At 41.5% G+C, this 16,908-nt stretch overlaps 1 protein-coding gene across 1 annotated transcript; it reads right to left on the bottom strand.

The window, feature by feature from the left end:
• Positions 1 to 256: 256 nt before the first annotated feature.
• LOC147619219 (pentatricopeptide repeat-containing protein At4g13650-like) lies at positions 257 to 2,860 on the bottom strand. Its single transcript, XM_086773410.1, has 2 exons — positions 1,496 to 2,860; positions 257 to 1,429 (listed from the first exon to the last, which is right to left on the bottom strand). Exons 1-2 carry the CDS (start codon positions 2,858 to 2,860, stop codon positions 257 to 259), a joined length of 2,538 nt encoding a protein of 845 aa, XP_086629536.1.
• Positions 2,861 to 16,908: the final 14,048 nt, after the last annotated feature.

Raw genomic sequence — 16,908 nt, 5'->3', positions numbered from 1 at the left:
AACAAATCTGAAAGAATTTCCCTAATGGTGAGGGAAGTAGTGAAAGTGTGCTGCCAGCTTCTGTTGCAAAAGGACACTTAACATGCCTCTTGCAATAGTACTCACAACACGATGTGTGCATGGAAGCTATATGCTCATCTGATGTTGCATGTCGTACATCCTTCATCATCTGATGTAGCATGCCATACAGATGCATGCGGTAAGACTGTACTTCATGCTAGTGTTCAAAAAATTCAAGTGCATCAGTTTTTCTTCATCATGCACCTTCGTTGCGACTAGAGTAATATACCCTGTTTGCCCATATTTCCAACAGCCCAGCATCAGCATAGATGCTGGACATAGAAACCAATGTAACACCTTCCTTTGACTGCAGATGTACTGCATGGTCAAATGCATGTTTTCCCAGCTCCACATTGCCATGTGTATGACATGCACCCAGCAAGCATGACCACATTGACTGATCAGCTTGCATTGGCATTCTCCGTAACACGTGCTCCACCCCGCAGAATACCCCTGAACGCCCGAAAAGATCTACCATACTGACATAATGCTTCAACTCTGGAGTTAAGTTATAATCTCTGCCCATGGTATCAAAATACTCAACACCTATGTCGATTAGGCCTGCATGACTGCAACCAGAAAGAAGCAAGGCAAATGTGATTCCATCTGGCTTGGTACCTACTGCTAGCATTTCCTTGAGAATTTGCAGACTAGTTACACAATCTCCTTCTTCTGCATAGCCAGCAATGTACGTATTCCAAGACACCACGTTAGGCTGGGGCAGTCCATGAAAGACTGCCTGTGCATCAACCACGCTTGTGCAACTCCTGTATGCATGAATGAGTGTGCTCGGCAAGAAGGGAATCAGTTCATGCCCAGCAGAGACTACATCGAAATGAAGCTGCCGGCAAATCTCCATGCTTCTTGCTTGGCTGCAGGCTTGCAAAACAGAGAGGAGTGTGATATCATCCAGATTTACACTTTCCTTTTGCATCTGGGCATACAACTGCAAGGCTGTCTCTCCTTGGCCCCATTCAGCATATGCTGACAGCATTGCATTCCATGACACGATGTTGGGCTGCGACAACCCACCAAACACACACTCTGCTTCCGCAATGGCCCCATGCTTTCTATACATACTCACAAGCGTGGTACCAACAAAAGCATCCGAAGCAAAGCCCTTCCTCCGAGAATCAGCATGCAATGCCTGCACAATCTCCAAAAACACCACTTTGGTTGATGGTCCCAGCACTACAGTAGTGTCTTTCATCTCTGAAAGAGAGCCACATGCTTGCAGGGCAGTTGTAAGTGTTTGCCGGTCAGAAGTCACACCTTCCTCTTGCATTTGTCTGTACAATTGCAAAGCCCTCTGTCTATGACCCTGCTCAACATATGCTGCAAGCATTGCATTCCATGATACAGTGTCCCGCTGGGACAACCCAATAAACACCGTCTATGCTTCCACAATGGTTCCATACTTCCCATATATACTCACAAGAGTGGTACCAACAAAGGTATCTGAAGTGAAGCCCTTCCTCAGAACCTCAGAATGTACGGCTTGAACAATTTCCAGAAGCATGAGTTTGGAGCATTGCCTCTCCATGACAATACAGTCCTCTAAAAGACTGCCACATGCTTGAAGGGCAACCACGAATGTCTTCTGATTCGGGTTCATGCCTGCCTCTTGCATTTGTATATAGGAAAGAAGAGCTTTCTTTCCTTGACCGCGCTCAACATATGCTGAGAGCAGTGCATTCCACGGCACAATATTGCTCTGTGATAGCCCATTGAACACATGCTCTGCTTCCACAGTGGTCCCACACTTTCCATACATACTCACAAGGGTGGTACCAACAAAGACATTTGAACTGAAGCCCTTCCTTTGGGCCTCAGCATGTAATGCCTGGCCAATTTCCAAGGCCATTACTATGGTTAATTCGCCCTCCACAGTGCTTTCTTCCTCTGCTAGTATACCACATGCTTGAAGGGCAGCCACAAATGTCTGTTGGTTTGCACTTACACCTTCCTCTTGCATTTGTCGATAAGCCTGTAAAGCCTTCTCTCCTTCACCCTGCTCAACATATGCTGAGAGCATTGCGTTCCATGGGATGGCATCCATGTTGTGCTGTGACAGCTCACTGAATGCATTCTCTGCTTCCACAATCACCCCGCATTTGCCATACATGCTCACAAGGGCAGTACAGACAAAGACGTTGGTAGTGAAGCCTCTCCTCCGGGCCTCATCATGCAACTTCTTACCCTCATCAAGGTCCGGTATGCTGCCACAAGCTTTGAAAAGGCTGACAAACGTATAGCGGTCTGGTTCCACATCATCATCCTGCATGTAATGATGCATTTTCAGGGCTTCTAGGCCATGGCCACACTCAGCAAAGCCAGAGATCATGGCTGTCCAGGAGAAGACAGAACGGCAAGGCAATCTGTGAAACAATTGGCTTGCATCTTCGAGGCCACCACATTTAACCAGGGTCATAACCAGGTGATCACCGAGGAACTCTGTGAGCTCTAGGTTATGGGCAGCAAGGTGGGATTGAACTCGCTTGGCATGATGGAGGGACTTTCTCTTATTGCATTCCTTCAGGAGGGAAAGATACATGTTCGTGGAGACGACTGAGCAAACCTGGTCCATGGCATCCAGGGCCCTGTCCAGCTCTTCTTCCATAGCTTTGGACTGTCTAGGGTCGGAGGAGAGACCCTCGCATAAACTGTTGGGAGTCGCTTGATGATAGCTTTTTGAGAGTACAAGTGTACGGAAACGGGTGGCGTTCCGTAATCGACCCGACATTGAATGGCATCCCTTCTGATACAACAGGTAAACACTCGCCTTCATATAAACCGGCATCTTTCAAACCAGCGTACTCATCATCAGTTCCGTACCCGAGAGTTCATGGGCAGGCTTCGAGCCTTTGTTTTGGAGAGAGAGAGAGAGAGAGACCGAGAGTAAATTTTTATTTTGAATTTTCGAATTTCTTTTTGGAGTATATATACCAACTCTTACCGAAAAAAAGCCCTTCTATCACTAAAAGGTCTATATCCAAGAAGACATCAAGAAAAGGTGCACATAAGAAAATAAAATAAAATCATGAGGAATCCCTCTAATCAGATAAAAGGATATAAACTCATCTGCATAAGAAAACATATTAAAACATAAGAATCCCTCTCATGAGATAGATTCTAGAAGGGAGGGAAGGCAACACAAGGGGAAGAGAAGGAGACTCCATGGTTGGTTGCTCTTAGAGGGAGGTTACATAAGAAAACATATTAAAGCATTAAGAATCCCTCTCATAAGATAAATTCTAGAAGGGAGGGAAGGCAACAAAAGGGGAAGGGAAGAAGATTCCATGGTTGGTTGCTCTTAGAGGGAGATTACATACATTGGGGTCAAGGAAAGACTCACATGGGCCAAAGTAAGGCCATTATCACTCCCAAAAAGAAGGGTGTGTGGCTTCAAATGTGTAGAAAACCAACACTTTACCCTTTGCATAGCCTTGGACATGTCTTAAAAGTGTTCTCATTAGCCAGAAAGGGATGGTGTGGATGAGGTTGGAGTGTCTAACCCTTGTGGTTTCCCAACAATGAGAGTTTAATATCTTTCCATCAAGAGTTTGGTAGTGCCGATTGTGTCATGGGCCTGGAGCGAAAACCCCCATATCACATGCATGCAAAGGGTAATTAAAAAATAGGTACATTTTACATGTTCTTGTGAAGAAACGTCTCTCATCATCACAAGAGTTTGGTGGTGCAAAATGGTCCCATTGTGTCGTGGGCCTAAGGCGAAAACCCCCATATCACATGCATGCAAGAAATAGGTAAGTTTTACATGTTCTTGTGAAGAAATAATAAATTGCATGTGCGTATGCATTCTTGTAAGATGAACATTCAACAACCCTGCTATAATGCAGATGAATTAATATGTAGATGTGTTAAGAGTCTGCTATATGTAGATGAATTAGTATGTAGATGTGTTAAGAGTCTAATAAACAAGAAACTTCATGAAAAAAAAAACCTGTAAGTGGATTCAATAACAACCCATCTCTTTTGCACTTAAGTTATATCATACATTTTCCTAGAGTGGCACGTTGTGGATGGTGCGTGATTGGCTATTGTGACTGTTATCCACTAGCCAATGGAGTGCCACGCATGTATTGTGTAACACATAAGGGTGAGGGTGCGGTCTTTCTTGTCATGCATGCACCCCACTGTGATAAATGGTGATCCTCCCATCAAGAGAGTTGCTGAAAGTGGGGGATGATGCCCTCACTTGGAAAGTTGCATTATCCAATGTGGAGTGAGTATATGCAAAGAAACTGAACCTGGGATGTGGCTCACATGTTGCATCAGGCCTTGTCTATGCCACTTCCATCGGTTTTAGTGCAAATTGGCCAAGGGTCAATTCCCATAGACCCAAAGTTTCCAAGAAGGTTCCTGTGTGATCTTTAGAGGAGATAGATCTCTATCCACCATGGACTTATGTGCTAGCATTGAAGCCTTGGAGTCTTTACAGGGAGCTCTAAGGGGTAAAACTTTTTGAGCCCGCACTCTCTCCTTACTGAAATAAGGAAAATTCTAAATTTGATGGCCTTCAACCATTACAGTAACATCCAAGAAATTCAAGATTTTCTCCATTCTAAGATAAAACTTGTTTTTTGTTTTTATTTTTTTAGCCCTTAATAATACTCTCGATCTCATGTAGGGATCATGTTAAGTGAATCCAACCTATCCGGTGATGCACGCTAGGACAAAAGCATATTGAGATACACTATCACTTTGCAACGGAGAAAGTCCTGCTAGGACAAAGCATATTGAGATACACTATCACTTTGCAAGAGTGAAAGTCGTGAGGGGTTATGAGTTTATAGCCTTATCATTTGACCTTTGTCCTACCTAGAATGCTTAGCTAGGCTATGTGTGTAAGTTATTCTATTCATGAGAAAGACTTTAATATCTTCTTATTGTTAGAGAGAGAGAGAGAGAGAGAGAGAGAGAGAGAGAGAGAGAGAGAGAGAGAATTTATTCTTGAGAGAAAACTAGCCTCTAGCTCTTGGGGGCGAGAGTTCTTTTGCCATGCTGCAAAGAGACATAAGACCTATTTTCCTCTTGTGTGAGTGAGGAGACACCGTCTAGCCTTTATGAGAGTTAAGAGAAGCGAGACATTTTGTGTGTGTGTGTGTGTGTGTGTGTGTGTGAGAGAGAGAGAGAGAGAGAGAGAGAGAGAGAGAGAGAGAGGGTGGAAGGAGAAAAGGCTACAGGATAATCGGGCTACTAAGAAGGAAGTTAAAGCTGATGCCGAAGTGGAAGGAGCTCATGGAGCAAAAGAAAAGGAGGCCTTCTATAGGGAAGAACTCCAAAGATGAATAGTAGAGCCAACAAGGAGGCTCGTAGAAGCAGCTGGGCACGAGCAACGTGCTCAAATGTGACAACTATAAGGTTTGGCTCGTTAATGAGGTCTCCACAGCCTTAACGCTCATGAAAGAGGCATGGTTTGAACCTTAAAAGAATTTAACCCTTAGTTAAGGATCTAAATACTAAAAACTGGGTGTCCATATGAGAGGGATGATGTCACGTAGGCTGTAACGCCTGTGTGACCGACGGTAGACCGGATGGCCCAGGACGTGGCCATCCGGGGTTCAGTGGGAGAGGACGCCCATGCAGAGTCATGGGCGGCCAGGCTAGTGTGGACGGCAGGCCACACACTATATAGCCTGGGGGATGAGGGGGATCGGAGCATCCCGGAGTAGCGACGCTTGTAGAGACTCGCAGCGCAACACAAATCGATAGTCGACGACAGTCGCATGCGACCGTAAGGGGGGTGACTATTCTCTCTCCACCACTGCTCATTTTATTAGCATCTTTGTAATTCCGAGTTCTCGCATTTTTCTTTGTGCAAGAATTAAAGATGTGTGCTAGGCGTAGTGTGTCCCCACCGCCTTCTACTTCTCTAGGGTTTTCAGGTCTCTTGTCCTCGATCGCGGGTTTGACCCCGACCGAATTGTCAGGCCGTATACGCCCGACCGTTGTCCGGTCCGGAGTGCGCTCGTCGATCACGCGTGATCCGCCAGCGCTCTCCTCGTCTGTTGACCCCGCCTTAGGACCCAGCGAGCCCGCAACGGCCACAATAGTAGATGACCCCTTCTCATCGCCGATGAGCCAGATGACATGAACACCGACGGCGCCGAGGGGACCGAGGAGGACCTCTTGGAATATGACGACGATGATTATGACCTATTGGACCCTGCCGACGATTATGACCTATTGGATCCTACCAACGTCTTGACAGAGACGGAGCTCTCTAGTGGACTTTTTAAATATCTTAATGCAAAACTGAACAATGTGGTAAAGTCCAGGCTGGCTTAGTCACGATGCTACAGAGCATCTCCACACGGTTAGATGCATTGACAGCCGCCTCGGCTAGTACTCCGACTCCTCGTGGTAGCCGAGCTCCTGCGGCACGGGCGAGCGTAGCCTCGCCAGTGGTTGCAGGAGGCCGATGCGCCTGCGGGGCCGTCCGTAGATAGCGACAGCTTCATCGTCGTTATTGAAAGACTTAAAGCCACCTAGTTTTGGTGGCGACGAGGAGAAGGAGAGAAACAAGGACTCGGTCAACATGTTTCTAGCGAAGTGGTCAGATTTGCACGCGCTGCGACAGCAGCCTAGCCGGATACAGCCCGTAGGCTAGCATCTCATTAACCGGCAAAGCGTACAAGTGGTGGATGAGTTTGACAACTCGTCCTGCCACTTGGACGGAGTTTGAAACGATGTTTCGAAAAGATTTTTTGCCTGTTAATGAGGTGGAGAGAAGTTGGGAAATATGGGACAAGTGCTCGATGGAGAACAAATCCCTAACTCAGTACATCTCAGACTATAGGGAGATAGTACTCAAGCTAAAGGGGATCGATGCATTCCAAACATTGGGAGGCTTTAAAAGAGGCCTCAAAGATGATTACCTTGAGTGCGTAGAGCCCTTACAGCCTAAAGACTTAGCAGAGGCAATTAAGTATGCGCAAATATTTGATGACATCAAGCGTCGTAGTGCGCGTGGTGGTTCAAGCAGGGCCGAGGGTAGTGAGAAGAGGAGGTCAGGACTTAAAAGAAAAGGGTTCCGAAGTGATAAGCAGGGGGATAGGATGGACCAGGAAGGACAGGGTGGTCATTGGTCTAAAAAACCGCGACCATCCAAGAAGAAAAGAGACAGTGAAATCCAAAAGAAAGAGCAGTATATTAAAGCGCGAAAGGAAAATCGCTGCTTTAATTGCAATGATGTAGGGCACACGAAGGGCTGAGTGTCCAAAGCCTAAAGCCAACACGAGTGGCAACGAGCCCAAAAAAGATGGTAAATCCTCTAGACAGTTGCATACAGTGCAGAGACTCCCTCTCAGTTCCGCAGAGTTCAGAGAGGTGACAGTGTGTCATTGTGATGAGCATCACGCTTGTTCAGTGACACCAGCGATGTGGCAGTCTATTGTAGGTCCGCATGACATGGTGCGCATGTATGGCAACATAGGTGGCCGTAGAGTCACAGTTTTTATCGATGATGGAGTTAGCCACAACTTCTTGAACTACTCGTTAGTCAAGAAATTGGGGTTGACTGAGACCCGGAGCGATCATGAATATACTATTGGCCTAGCCAACGAGTATGACAAAACGGTATGGAATACCGTAGTATTGGGGGTCCCATTATCTATGCAGGACTACGAGGCTCCGCTTGACTTTCAGGTCATGCACTTAGCTAGAGCAAACGTATATCTAGGCAGGGAGTGGCTGTATGGCTTGGGCCCTAGTCTAGCTCGGAATTACCTACATAATACGCTATGTTTTGAGCATGGAGGTAGAGTCATTACCCTGTAGGGCGATTGTACTGTCCCCGCCACACCACTTATTTCCTCCATGGAGCTGTGCACAGCGGTCCGCAAAGACCAGATAGCAGAGGTATATGCTTGTTACCCTCTTTTAAATTCTGTTTCCGTACATGAAACTGTAAATGATGTTTGCATAGACAAACAAGGAAAACAAAATAGCCTTGGATGAGACCCACTGTTTGAAAACCCTGTTTGGCATGCATGCAATTCAAACAAGAAAGGTGAAAGAGACATTAAAGAAAAAGTCCGTAGATACTTTAATGAATTTATTAGAGGAATTTCAGGATGTTTTTCTTGATGAATTGCCAGATGGTTTACCACCATCTAGAGAAGTAGACCATGGCATCGAAGTTATGTTAGGATCAAAACCTATAAGCAAACCTGCTTATAGATTAAGCCACTCCGAGGCACAGGAGGTGGAAAAACAATTGACGGAATATTTGAACAAAGGCTTTATTCGGCCTAGTTCAAGTCCGTGGGCATCGCCTATTCTTCTGGTAAAGAAGAAAGACGGATCTATGCGGATGTGCATAGACTATAGGGCTCTTAATCAAATAACGATTAAGAACAAGTATCCGATGCCACGCATGGATGAGTTGTTTGATCAACTCTATGGATCGAGATACTTTACAAAAGTAGACCTGAGATCAGGGTATCATCAGGTTAGAATTAAAGCAGAAGATGTTGCGAAGACAGTATTTAGGACCCGTTTCGGGCATTTTGAGTTTTTGGTTATGCCATTTGGGCTAACCAATGCTCCAGCGACGTTTATGACGCTGATGGACAGCATTTTACGTCCATATCTGGAAAAATTCGTAGTAGTTTTCCTAGATGATATTCTTGTGTACAATAAGACACAGAAAGAACACATAGAGCATTTGCGTCTAGTGTTCGAGTTGTTGCGAGAGCACAAATGCAAAGAAGAGCAAATGTGAATTTTTTGAAACAGAAATTCACTACCTTGGCCATATTATATCCGCCGATGGTACGCGGATGGAGCCAGAAAAAAGTAGAGGCTATTCTTAAATGGCCAGCACCGAAGAATCTCGAGGAACTGCAGATTTTTCTTGGCATGTCGGGATTCTACCAACAGTATGTGAAGGACTACGCGAAGATCGCAGTCCCGTTGACTGACCAGTTACGGTCAAAAACTAGAAACATTAGTTGGGGGGAAGCCCTACGCGAAGATCGCAGTCCCGTTGACTGACCAGTTACGGTCAAAAACTAGAAACATTAGTTGGGGGAAGCCCAACAGAATAGCTTTGATAAGCTTAAGGTGACCGTAGCACCTACACCTGTTTTGACTATTGTCGATCCAAATGAGCCGTTTGTTTTGGAAACAGACGATAGTAATAAGGCCATTGGGGCCGTACTTATGCAAAGGGGACACCCAATTGCATTTGAGAGTAAAAAGTTAGATCGTGTGCAGCATAACTACTCGGCTTATGAGCAAGAGTTACTAGCGATAGTTCATGCACTGAAAAAGTGGAGACACTATTTATATGGTGCTACTTTTGAGGTCCGAACGGACCATGAAAGTTTGAAATGGCTTTCAACAAGTCAAAGTGAACTGAAGGGTAGAAAAGCTCGGTGGGCGGAGATTCTACAGGAGTTTGACCTTCAGATACGTTACCAACACAAAAGGTAAGTATAACGTGGTGGCAGATGCACTTAGTCGCATGCCACAGATTAATGAACTTAGTTTCACAGTCTTCAAGAATGTCACTACGTGGTTTATGTGAGCACGATCCATCTTTTATAGAGGTTTGGCGCGCTGTATGCGTACGCACTTCTTCACAGACGCGACCACCTCCCTCGTTTGGCACGGATTGCTAGTCCGGAGAGACTGGCCGAAGGTGCAACGGGAAGGGAAGCGAGAGTTAGTCCGGAGAGACTAGCCGTGTCTTTTGGGTATAATTTGGAGCCGGAGAGCTCTGACATAGGCCCTTCATCACCTTTGACTGCCACAGCTTCAAAGGGGGGTGATAAACTTCGTCGGGGGGGAGAAATATGCTAATTACTCCATTGACGACGGGTACTTACTCTACAAGGGTAGAGTATGTGTACCAACTATTGGTGACTTTCGGGCCCAAATTCTTAAAGAAAGTCATGATAGTCCAAGTGCGGGTCATCCCGGGATATTCAGAAGACCTATGTACTAGTAAAAAGACAGTTTTATTGGCCTAGTTTGTTTAAGGACGTCCACACTTATGTGTTGAAATGCAATAAGTGCCAGGTCAATAAACACGAACGTCTTAAGGTTGGAGGACTACATCCGCTGGAGATTCCTCAAGGGAAATGGGAAAGCATTTCCATGGATTTCATTACCGGTTTACCCAAGACGAGTCGCGAGGGAATGACTCAGTGTGGGTGGTAGTGGATAGGTTAACTAAAATGGCAAAGTTTATCGCCACGAAGAAAACTGTTAAAACGCCAGAGTTGGCAAAACTCTTTATTGAACATCTCTACAAGCTATATGGCCTGCCCGCAGATATAGTGTCGGCGGATAGAGATAGAAAGTTCAACAGTCATTTTTGGAGGGAAGTCTTCAAAAAGTTGGATACTACTGTGAGTATGAGTACGGCAGATCATCGGGAGTCTCATGGTCAAACTGAAAGAGTTAACCAAATTCTAGAGGATATGTTGCGTTCTTATGTTAGTAAGAAGCAATCTAATTGGGAAGAATACTTGCCCTTATTGGAGTTTGCCTATAACATCTCCAAACACTGAGCGCGAGTGGATTTACACCATTCATGTTAATGTATGGATTCCAGCCGAGATCTCCGATGGCTGTAGGCCTAGAAAAGGAGAAGATTCAATCTGTCAAGGATTTCCTTGAAGATATGAATGATATGCTCAGAGCCGCATGCGAGAGCATTCGTAGCGCTCAGGATCACGCTAAAACTTATGCGGATAAAGGACGTAGAAAGGTGACCTTTACAGAAGGTGACTTTGTATTCCTTAAGGTTCCTGTGCAGTCAGAAACCATGAAAACAGGAAAGTGTGATAAACTTTCTCCGAGATATTGTGGTCCTTTTAAAATCCTTAAGAAGATTGGGGACGTAGCATATAAACTTGAGTTACCGGAGTCCATCCTGTCTTCCATGTCAGTAAACTGAAGAAACCAGTTCACGGGTTAGAGATTTTGGTGGACTTGATAGAGCCACCAAAGATACCACATGAATCTGAAAAGATTCTAGAGTATCGTGACAGACAAACCCGACTAAAGTGTACCAGGAGAGGTACTTGTTAAATGGACAGATAGGGATGAGGAGGTAGCTACCTGGGAACGCCGTAGTGTAATTTCCAAAAGGTTTCCCCAGTTTGTTTTCGAGGACGAAAACTCTTCTTAAGGGGGGGTAATGTCACGTAGGCTGTAACGCCGACCGCCGACGGCGGCGGCGGCAGACCGAATGGCCCACGATATGAGGGCATTCATAATAAGCTTTGGTATATACATTACAATAAGCTTTTCAATTAATGTGGATAAAAGAAATTCATTAAAATGGGCCTATTTATTGCTTCTCTTGATTTCACACTTAGGATGACAATTTATAGAGTATTGCTTAGGGATTATATTAAGCCTATTTAGTTGCTAGTGAGAAGTAGACTCATCTAAGTTTGGCAAATAATGTGGCAGGAGTTTGATAGCTTAAGGGAGTAGTGGGTAGCTCTATGGCTCTATGGTGAATGTGCAAGACTGATAAAATTGAAAGAAAACATAGAAATACTAGTTAGTAAGTTTCTTGGGCTTACAACACAACTATCACATCACATCTCATCTCATCCATTTACATCACATCACATCCTTTCACACATCATCACATCTCATTCTCATCCATTTACATCACATCACATCCTTTCACATATCATTACATCTTATTCACATCTCATCACATTCACATCCACATCTATTTACAAAATTTCTCAAGTGAAATATATTCAATATTTTTCTTTTGAGTAAAAGATTCATGGGATTTACAAAAATCAATTCTACCCATACTTGGATCTCAAATATCATGGGAATTCCTCTTTTTGCATAAAAATAAATTTACCAAAAATTTCTCTTTTACCATTTAATTACTTGGATCTCAAATATCATGGGAATTCCTCTTTTTGCATAAAAAACAATTTACCAAAAATTCCTCTTTTACCATTTAATTACTTGGATCTTCAATATCATGGGAATTCCTCTTTTTGCATAAAAATAAATTTACCAAAAATTCATCTTTTACCATTTAATTACTTGGATCTCAAATATCATGGGAATTCATCTTTTTGTAAAATTTACTCTTTTCTCATAATCAATTAATTATGCATAATTACAAAAAACTTATTTCTCATGAATATGATGAAAATCATTCTTTTTGCATAGGATGTCCAATCCTAGAATATGGTAGGAAGTCCTCTTTTAGCATTATGCATAAGAATAAGATATGTATTATTTTTTAAAAATTTTGCCATAGCTTCGCTGCTATTACTAATAATTCTCAAATTTTTTATAAAGAATAAAAGCTTGTAATGAAAATATGATAGTAGTTTCTCTTTTATGCTTAAAATCAAACTATGAATTTAAATCATAATTTTAACCATAAAATTAAACATAACTATGATTATCCCACTAGGTTGAGCTAATTTCAACATTCCTCTTTTCCCAAATTGTTAGGATAATCCATTTCTCATTTAGAATGAATTAGAGTAGTTTTTAACTACTCATAAACAATCTAAAAGAATTTACTATTATTTTAATAGCACAAAATCACAAAATGGTCATTTTCTTAATCTCTAGCTTATCAAGCCTAGAGTTTAGCTTTGAATTAAGAGACTATCATTGAGAAGCATCCTTTTTCTTCAAGGGATTTAGCCATAAAGATGGCTATTCTTTTAGAGAGAGATTTACTTAAAGAAAGCATTACAAATAAGCATAAAGATTAACTTTCTCTTAATTAAACATTAAGACTTTAAGGGAAAGCTTGATTTGAATTAAACCAATTGTTTAGAAAGCTTCTCAAGCTTGAGAGGGGTTGAGAAGAAGAAAGTTATTGAAAAAATTGAAAAAAACCATAAAATTTGATTTTACCTCCAAGTTTGGCTTGATTCACTAATTGCAATGAAGCCCTTGACCAATTTATTGGTCCACCAAGAGGAGAAGAGCAACTCCAAGAGTTGTTGTAGAGAGAGAGAGCTCCAAGCTCCCAAGAGAGAGGAAAATTTAAAGGATAATAGAAAATATGAATATTTTAATATAATACTGGCATAGTATAGCTCCAATATTCAATTACAAATGACTGAGGGTCTATTTATAAGTGAGGGAGGCCACTAACCAAGTCCAGCTGGGTTCTAGAATTTTCCAGGTTCAGTTTGACTCAATTTGGACAAGATTTGGACCAGTTTGGCTTCCTTTTTGATTTGGTTTGATCCAAGAGAGAGGAGAGATATAAATATCACAATTTTTTTGAATTAAAAATCCTTCCACACATGTGAAAGAGGCGCCTACCTCAAGAGTCCCCCTTTCCTTACCAAGGTGTCAAAAATGCATCATTATTCTAAAATATATCATTTTTTTAGTAATATCTCATAATTTTTAACTAATAAACCTTGTACTCAGTCAACTCTTCATCTTATGTGAGCATTTACTCATTTTTGGGTATTTTCTTTTATTATTTTGGATTTACCTCATCCCAACACTTGGATTAGTCCAATTGGCCCATTGGAACCTAAATTGGACCATAATCCAAAAATTTCTGAAAATGTAGACCCTTAGGCTAAAATCCCTTATACCATTTTCAATTAATTCCTAATGCACATTGGAAAGTTCATTTTGAACTTCTGTTTCAGGGGAATCCATTTAGACACTAGGAGGAATTTTATATCCAAAGATATCTCAATTTTGGATTATCTCTCTCTAGATATTATCTCTCTCTAGGCCAAAACAGGGTAAAACAAGATCTTTCTTCTATTTCAAAGAGGAAAATAATTACAAGAACAGAAGGGGAGGTTCTTACACCTCAAAAGCTAGAGGAAGGAATCTTACACTACCCAATGTTATATAGGTTGATAAAGTCCTTGTAGAGGTGTTTGTGCACAATAGTATGGAGCAAAATACTATGCCTTGACAAAGGCCTTGTGAAAGTATTTTTGCGCAATACTATGGAGCAAAATACTATGCCTTGTGGAAGTGTTTTGAGCCTCATGGGTAGTCTTAAATGTGTTGGATGAGGTAATGTTATGGGAATACATTTTAAGCCCTCTTAAAAATATTATTATACCCTCTTAGATAAAAGCTGGGGACGCTTGGATTATCTTTGCATCAAGCCAAATTATGTTAATATCATGGGTGATGCCATTATAAATATTAATATGTTTGGTGGATACTAACGTATGTTTGGGGTCTCCAATGTTTGTTTCAGTTGGTTTGTATGGAGGGGTGATTCCCGGGTTACTTACGCATGGCAAACATGTGTGTGGCTATGGTTTGTATGCTTATGAAATATTTGTTGCACCAATTTATTGTTGATTATTTTATTCTGAGGATTGAGGAGAAGTTGCACAAATTTATTACTTGGCACACCATTTTTGTAAACAAGCTTTGTATATACATGTGCTACCTTGTGCACATTTTGATTTATTTGGAAAAGCCTTAGTTTATCAAGCATAGACTTGATCTTTAATATTTTTGTAAAGCGTGACATGCTTTAAACCCTAGCCTCAATTTATGGGCACTCTATTTTTGAACATAAGAGAGTGTCGTGTAGTAAGAAATGCACCTTTTTGTATTTTTGGAGGCTATGGCCTAATTTGGAATAAAGTATCTCGTATATACTCATGTGTGGGGGAAATAGGCCATACACACATGGGGGGGTGGGGTATGATTGCATCCAATCTTGGAGTCGTGCGCTTTGTGAGCTAAGTATTTTTTTATTTGTTTTTTTCTCAATTATTGAATATGTTGAGCATGTGGTGTTGATCAATTATTTGAATTAAATCAATTCTTGCAAGTTTCTTTAAATTCTATCTTCCTAGAAAATTAGATCTATGACAGAGATGCCTAATGATGCCATGTTGGTGGACTTATTCGATATACACAATTCCATATCAGGTTCTAATCACACAAGCTCTTTACAAATGTGCTATATAGTATTGCATATATCAATGCTTAAATAGACATTCACTCTTGCACTGACAAACAATAACATCGATGCACTATGCACTGTAATACTGTAAAATTTTCAAAAATGTTTTTAGGTAAATTGGGAAAAAAAATTCAATCGCTCTAGGTTTTCATTTCCTATACATCTTAATGAATAGCTTAGAAGAAGAAACAAATACATAAAATCTAAAGTTATATTAAGAAGAATCAATAACCACAAAGACACAAATGGTCTTGAATGCCAATTTACATTCTATAAAAGGATACAAGTACAAAATGATAATCTAGCCTACATACATCTAGAGAGTTGAGCAAGAGGGGATACACAAGGTCCTTCCATAGTTTAATAATAAGTAACTCCCTAGTAGCTTGATCATGACTTTCATTCTCCTTCCATTATAGGCTAGTGCACCCCATCCCACCCAATAAGATAAATATATAAATAATAGTTAAAAATTTGGAACTCTTACAAAATCTAAGAGCTTGTGATTCCATAAAGTTGACAATCCCTATGTAAGGCTAGGATACAACGAAGTTAATGTCATCAATGTCCATGATTGTGTACACACTTGTGGAGGATGATTATCTTACAAAGTGGGTACAGTGAGGGTTATCTTCTTGCTATCACATTAAAGCTTTCTGCTTGTTTTCAAGGAGGGTTATCTTCTTAGAACACAAGTGGGTGTAAGGAGGGTTATCTTCTTTCTATCACAAATCTTTTTAAATGAGCAAGATGATTTTAGCATAGAGTCCTTGAAAGTTGATGAACTGGGAATGGAGGATAGAGAAGTTAGTGAACTGGGCATGGAGGAGATAGAAGTTAGTGAATTGGGCACAAAGGAGGTAGAAGATAGAAGCTTATGAATTGGTCATCACATGGAGGTGTAATCTTTGGTTGCAATCCATGAGGGACTAAAATAAGTGACACATGGCAAGCTTGCTCATGTAGAGAGGTAAGCTAAGGAGGCCATGGGATTAGATTCTTCTCTCTTGTAGATCTCTCATCGTTGGATGTGGTAGAATTAAAGGTTTAAAATGATGTTTGAACTTAGCGGGTGATAGGAGTGGTCATGTGGAACTCAACATAAAGGTATATTCCTGATAAAAGAAGCATACAACTGAGATGAACAATTGAGATGAAAGGCCAATTTGGGATGAGGGACAAGATGGATGTGTGAATACCCAATGTTATATAGGTTGATAGAGTCCTTGTGGAAGTGTTTGTGCACAATACTATGGAGCAAAATGCTATGCCTTGATAAAGGCCTTGTGGGAGTGTTTTTGCACAATACTGTGGAGCAAGATACTATGTCTTGTGGAGGTGTTTTTTTGCACTATGAAGCAATGGTTTTCTAACAAGATTTGGCCAAAGTGGGATAAAACCTAAACATCTTGGAGATGTTCCATGATGATGCTTTTGAGCCATTATTTGAGCCTCAGGTGCATTCTGAAATGTGTTGGATGAGATGTCTAATGATGACATGTTGGTGGACTTATTCAATATACACAATTTTATATCAGGTCCTAATCACAAGCTTTATACAAATATTGCATATATCAATACTTAAATAGACTTAAAATATGTTGGATGAGATGCCTAATGATGACATGCCAAAGGATTTATTTGATATACATAATTTTATATCAAGTCCTAATCACAAGCTCTATACAAATGTGCTACATAGTATCGCATATATAGACATGTAGTATTGCACTAATGTTGAAATATATGATGTAAAAGTGATTAAGGATGAGGGTTAGATGAGGGGAAGAGGTAATGGATGTGTGAAAACACCCAAACAAAGTGGGCATGTGGGTGGAAAAGGGATCTAGGTTTAGTCCAAACCCTAGCCCTTAGCGGAGCCTATATAAAGGGAAGGAGAC

This window comes from Cibotium barometz, chromosome 33 (assembly GCF_041138505.1).
Source record: "Cibotium barometz isolate CiBa-2024 chromosome 33, ASM4113850v1, whole genome shotgun sequence".
NCBI lineage: Eukaryota > Viridiplantae > Streptophyta > Polypodiopsida > Cyatheales > Cibotiaceae > Cibotium > Cibotium barometz.
This window is presented reverse-complemented; position numbering and strand designations above follow the sequence as displayed.

Excerpts from the sequence above, each read along its gene's own strand:
- LOC147619219 (XM_086773410.1), bottom strand. The coding sequence starts at position 2,860 with ATGCCGGTTTATATGAAGGCGAGTGTTTACCTGTTGTATCAGAAGGGA. Across the intron at positions 1,430-1,495 it reads CCTTTGTTGGTACCACTCTT|CGGGACACTGTATCATGGAA; the intron begins GTGAGTATATAT and ends GGGTTGTCCCAG.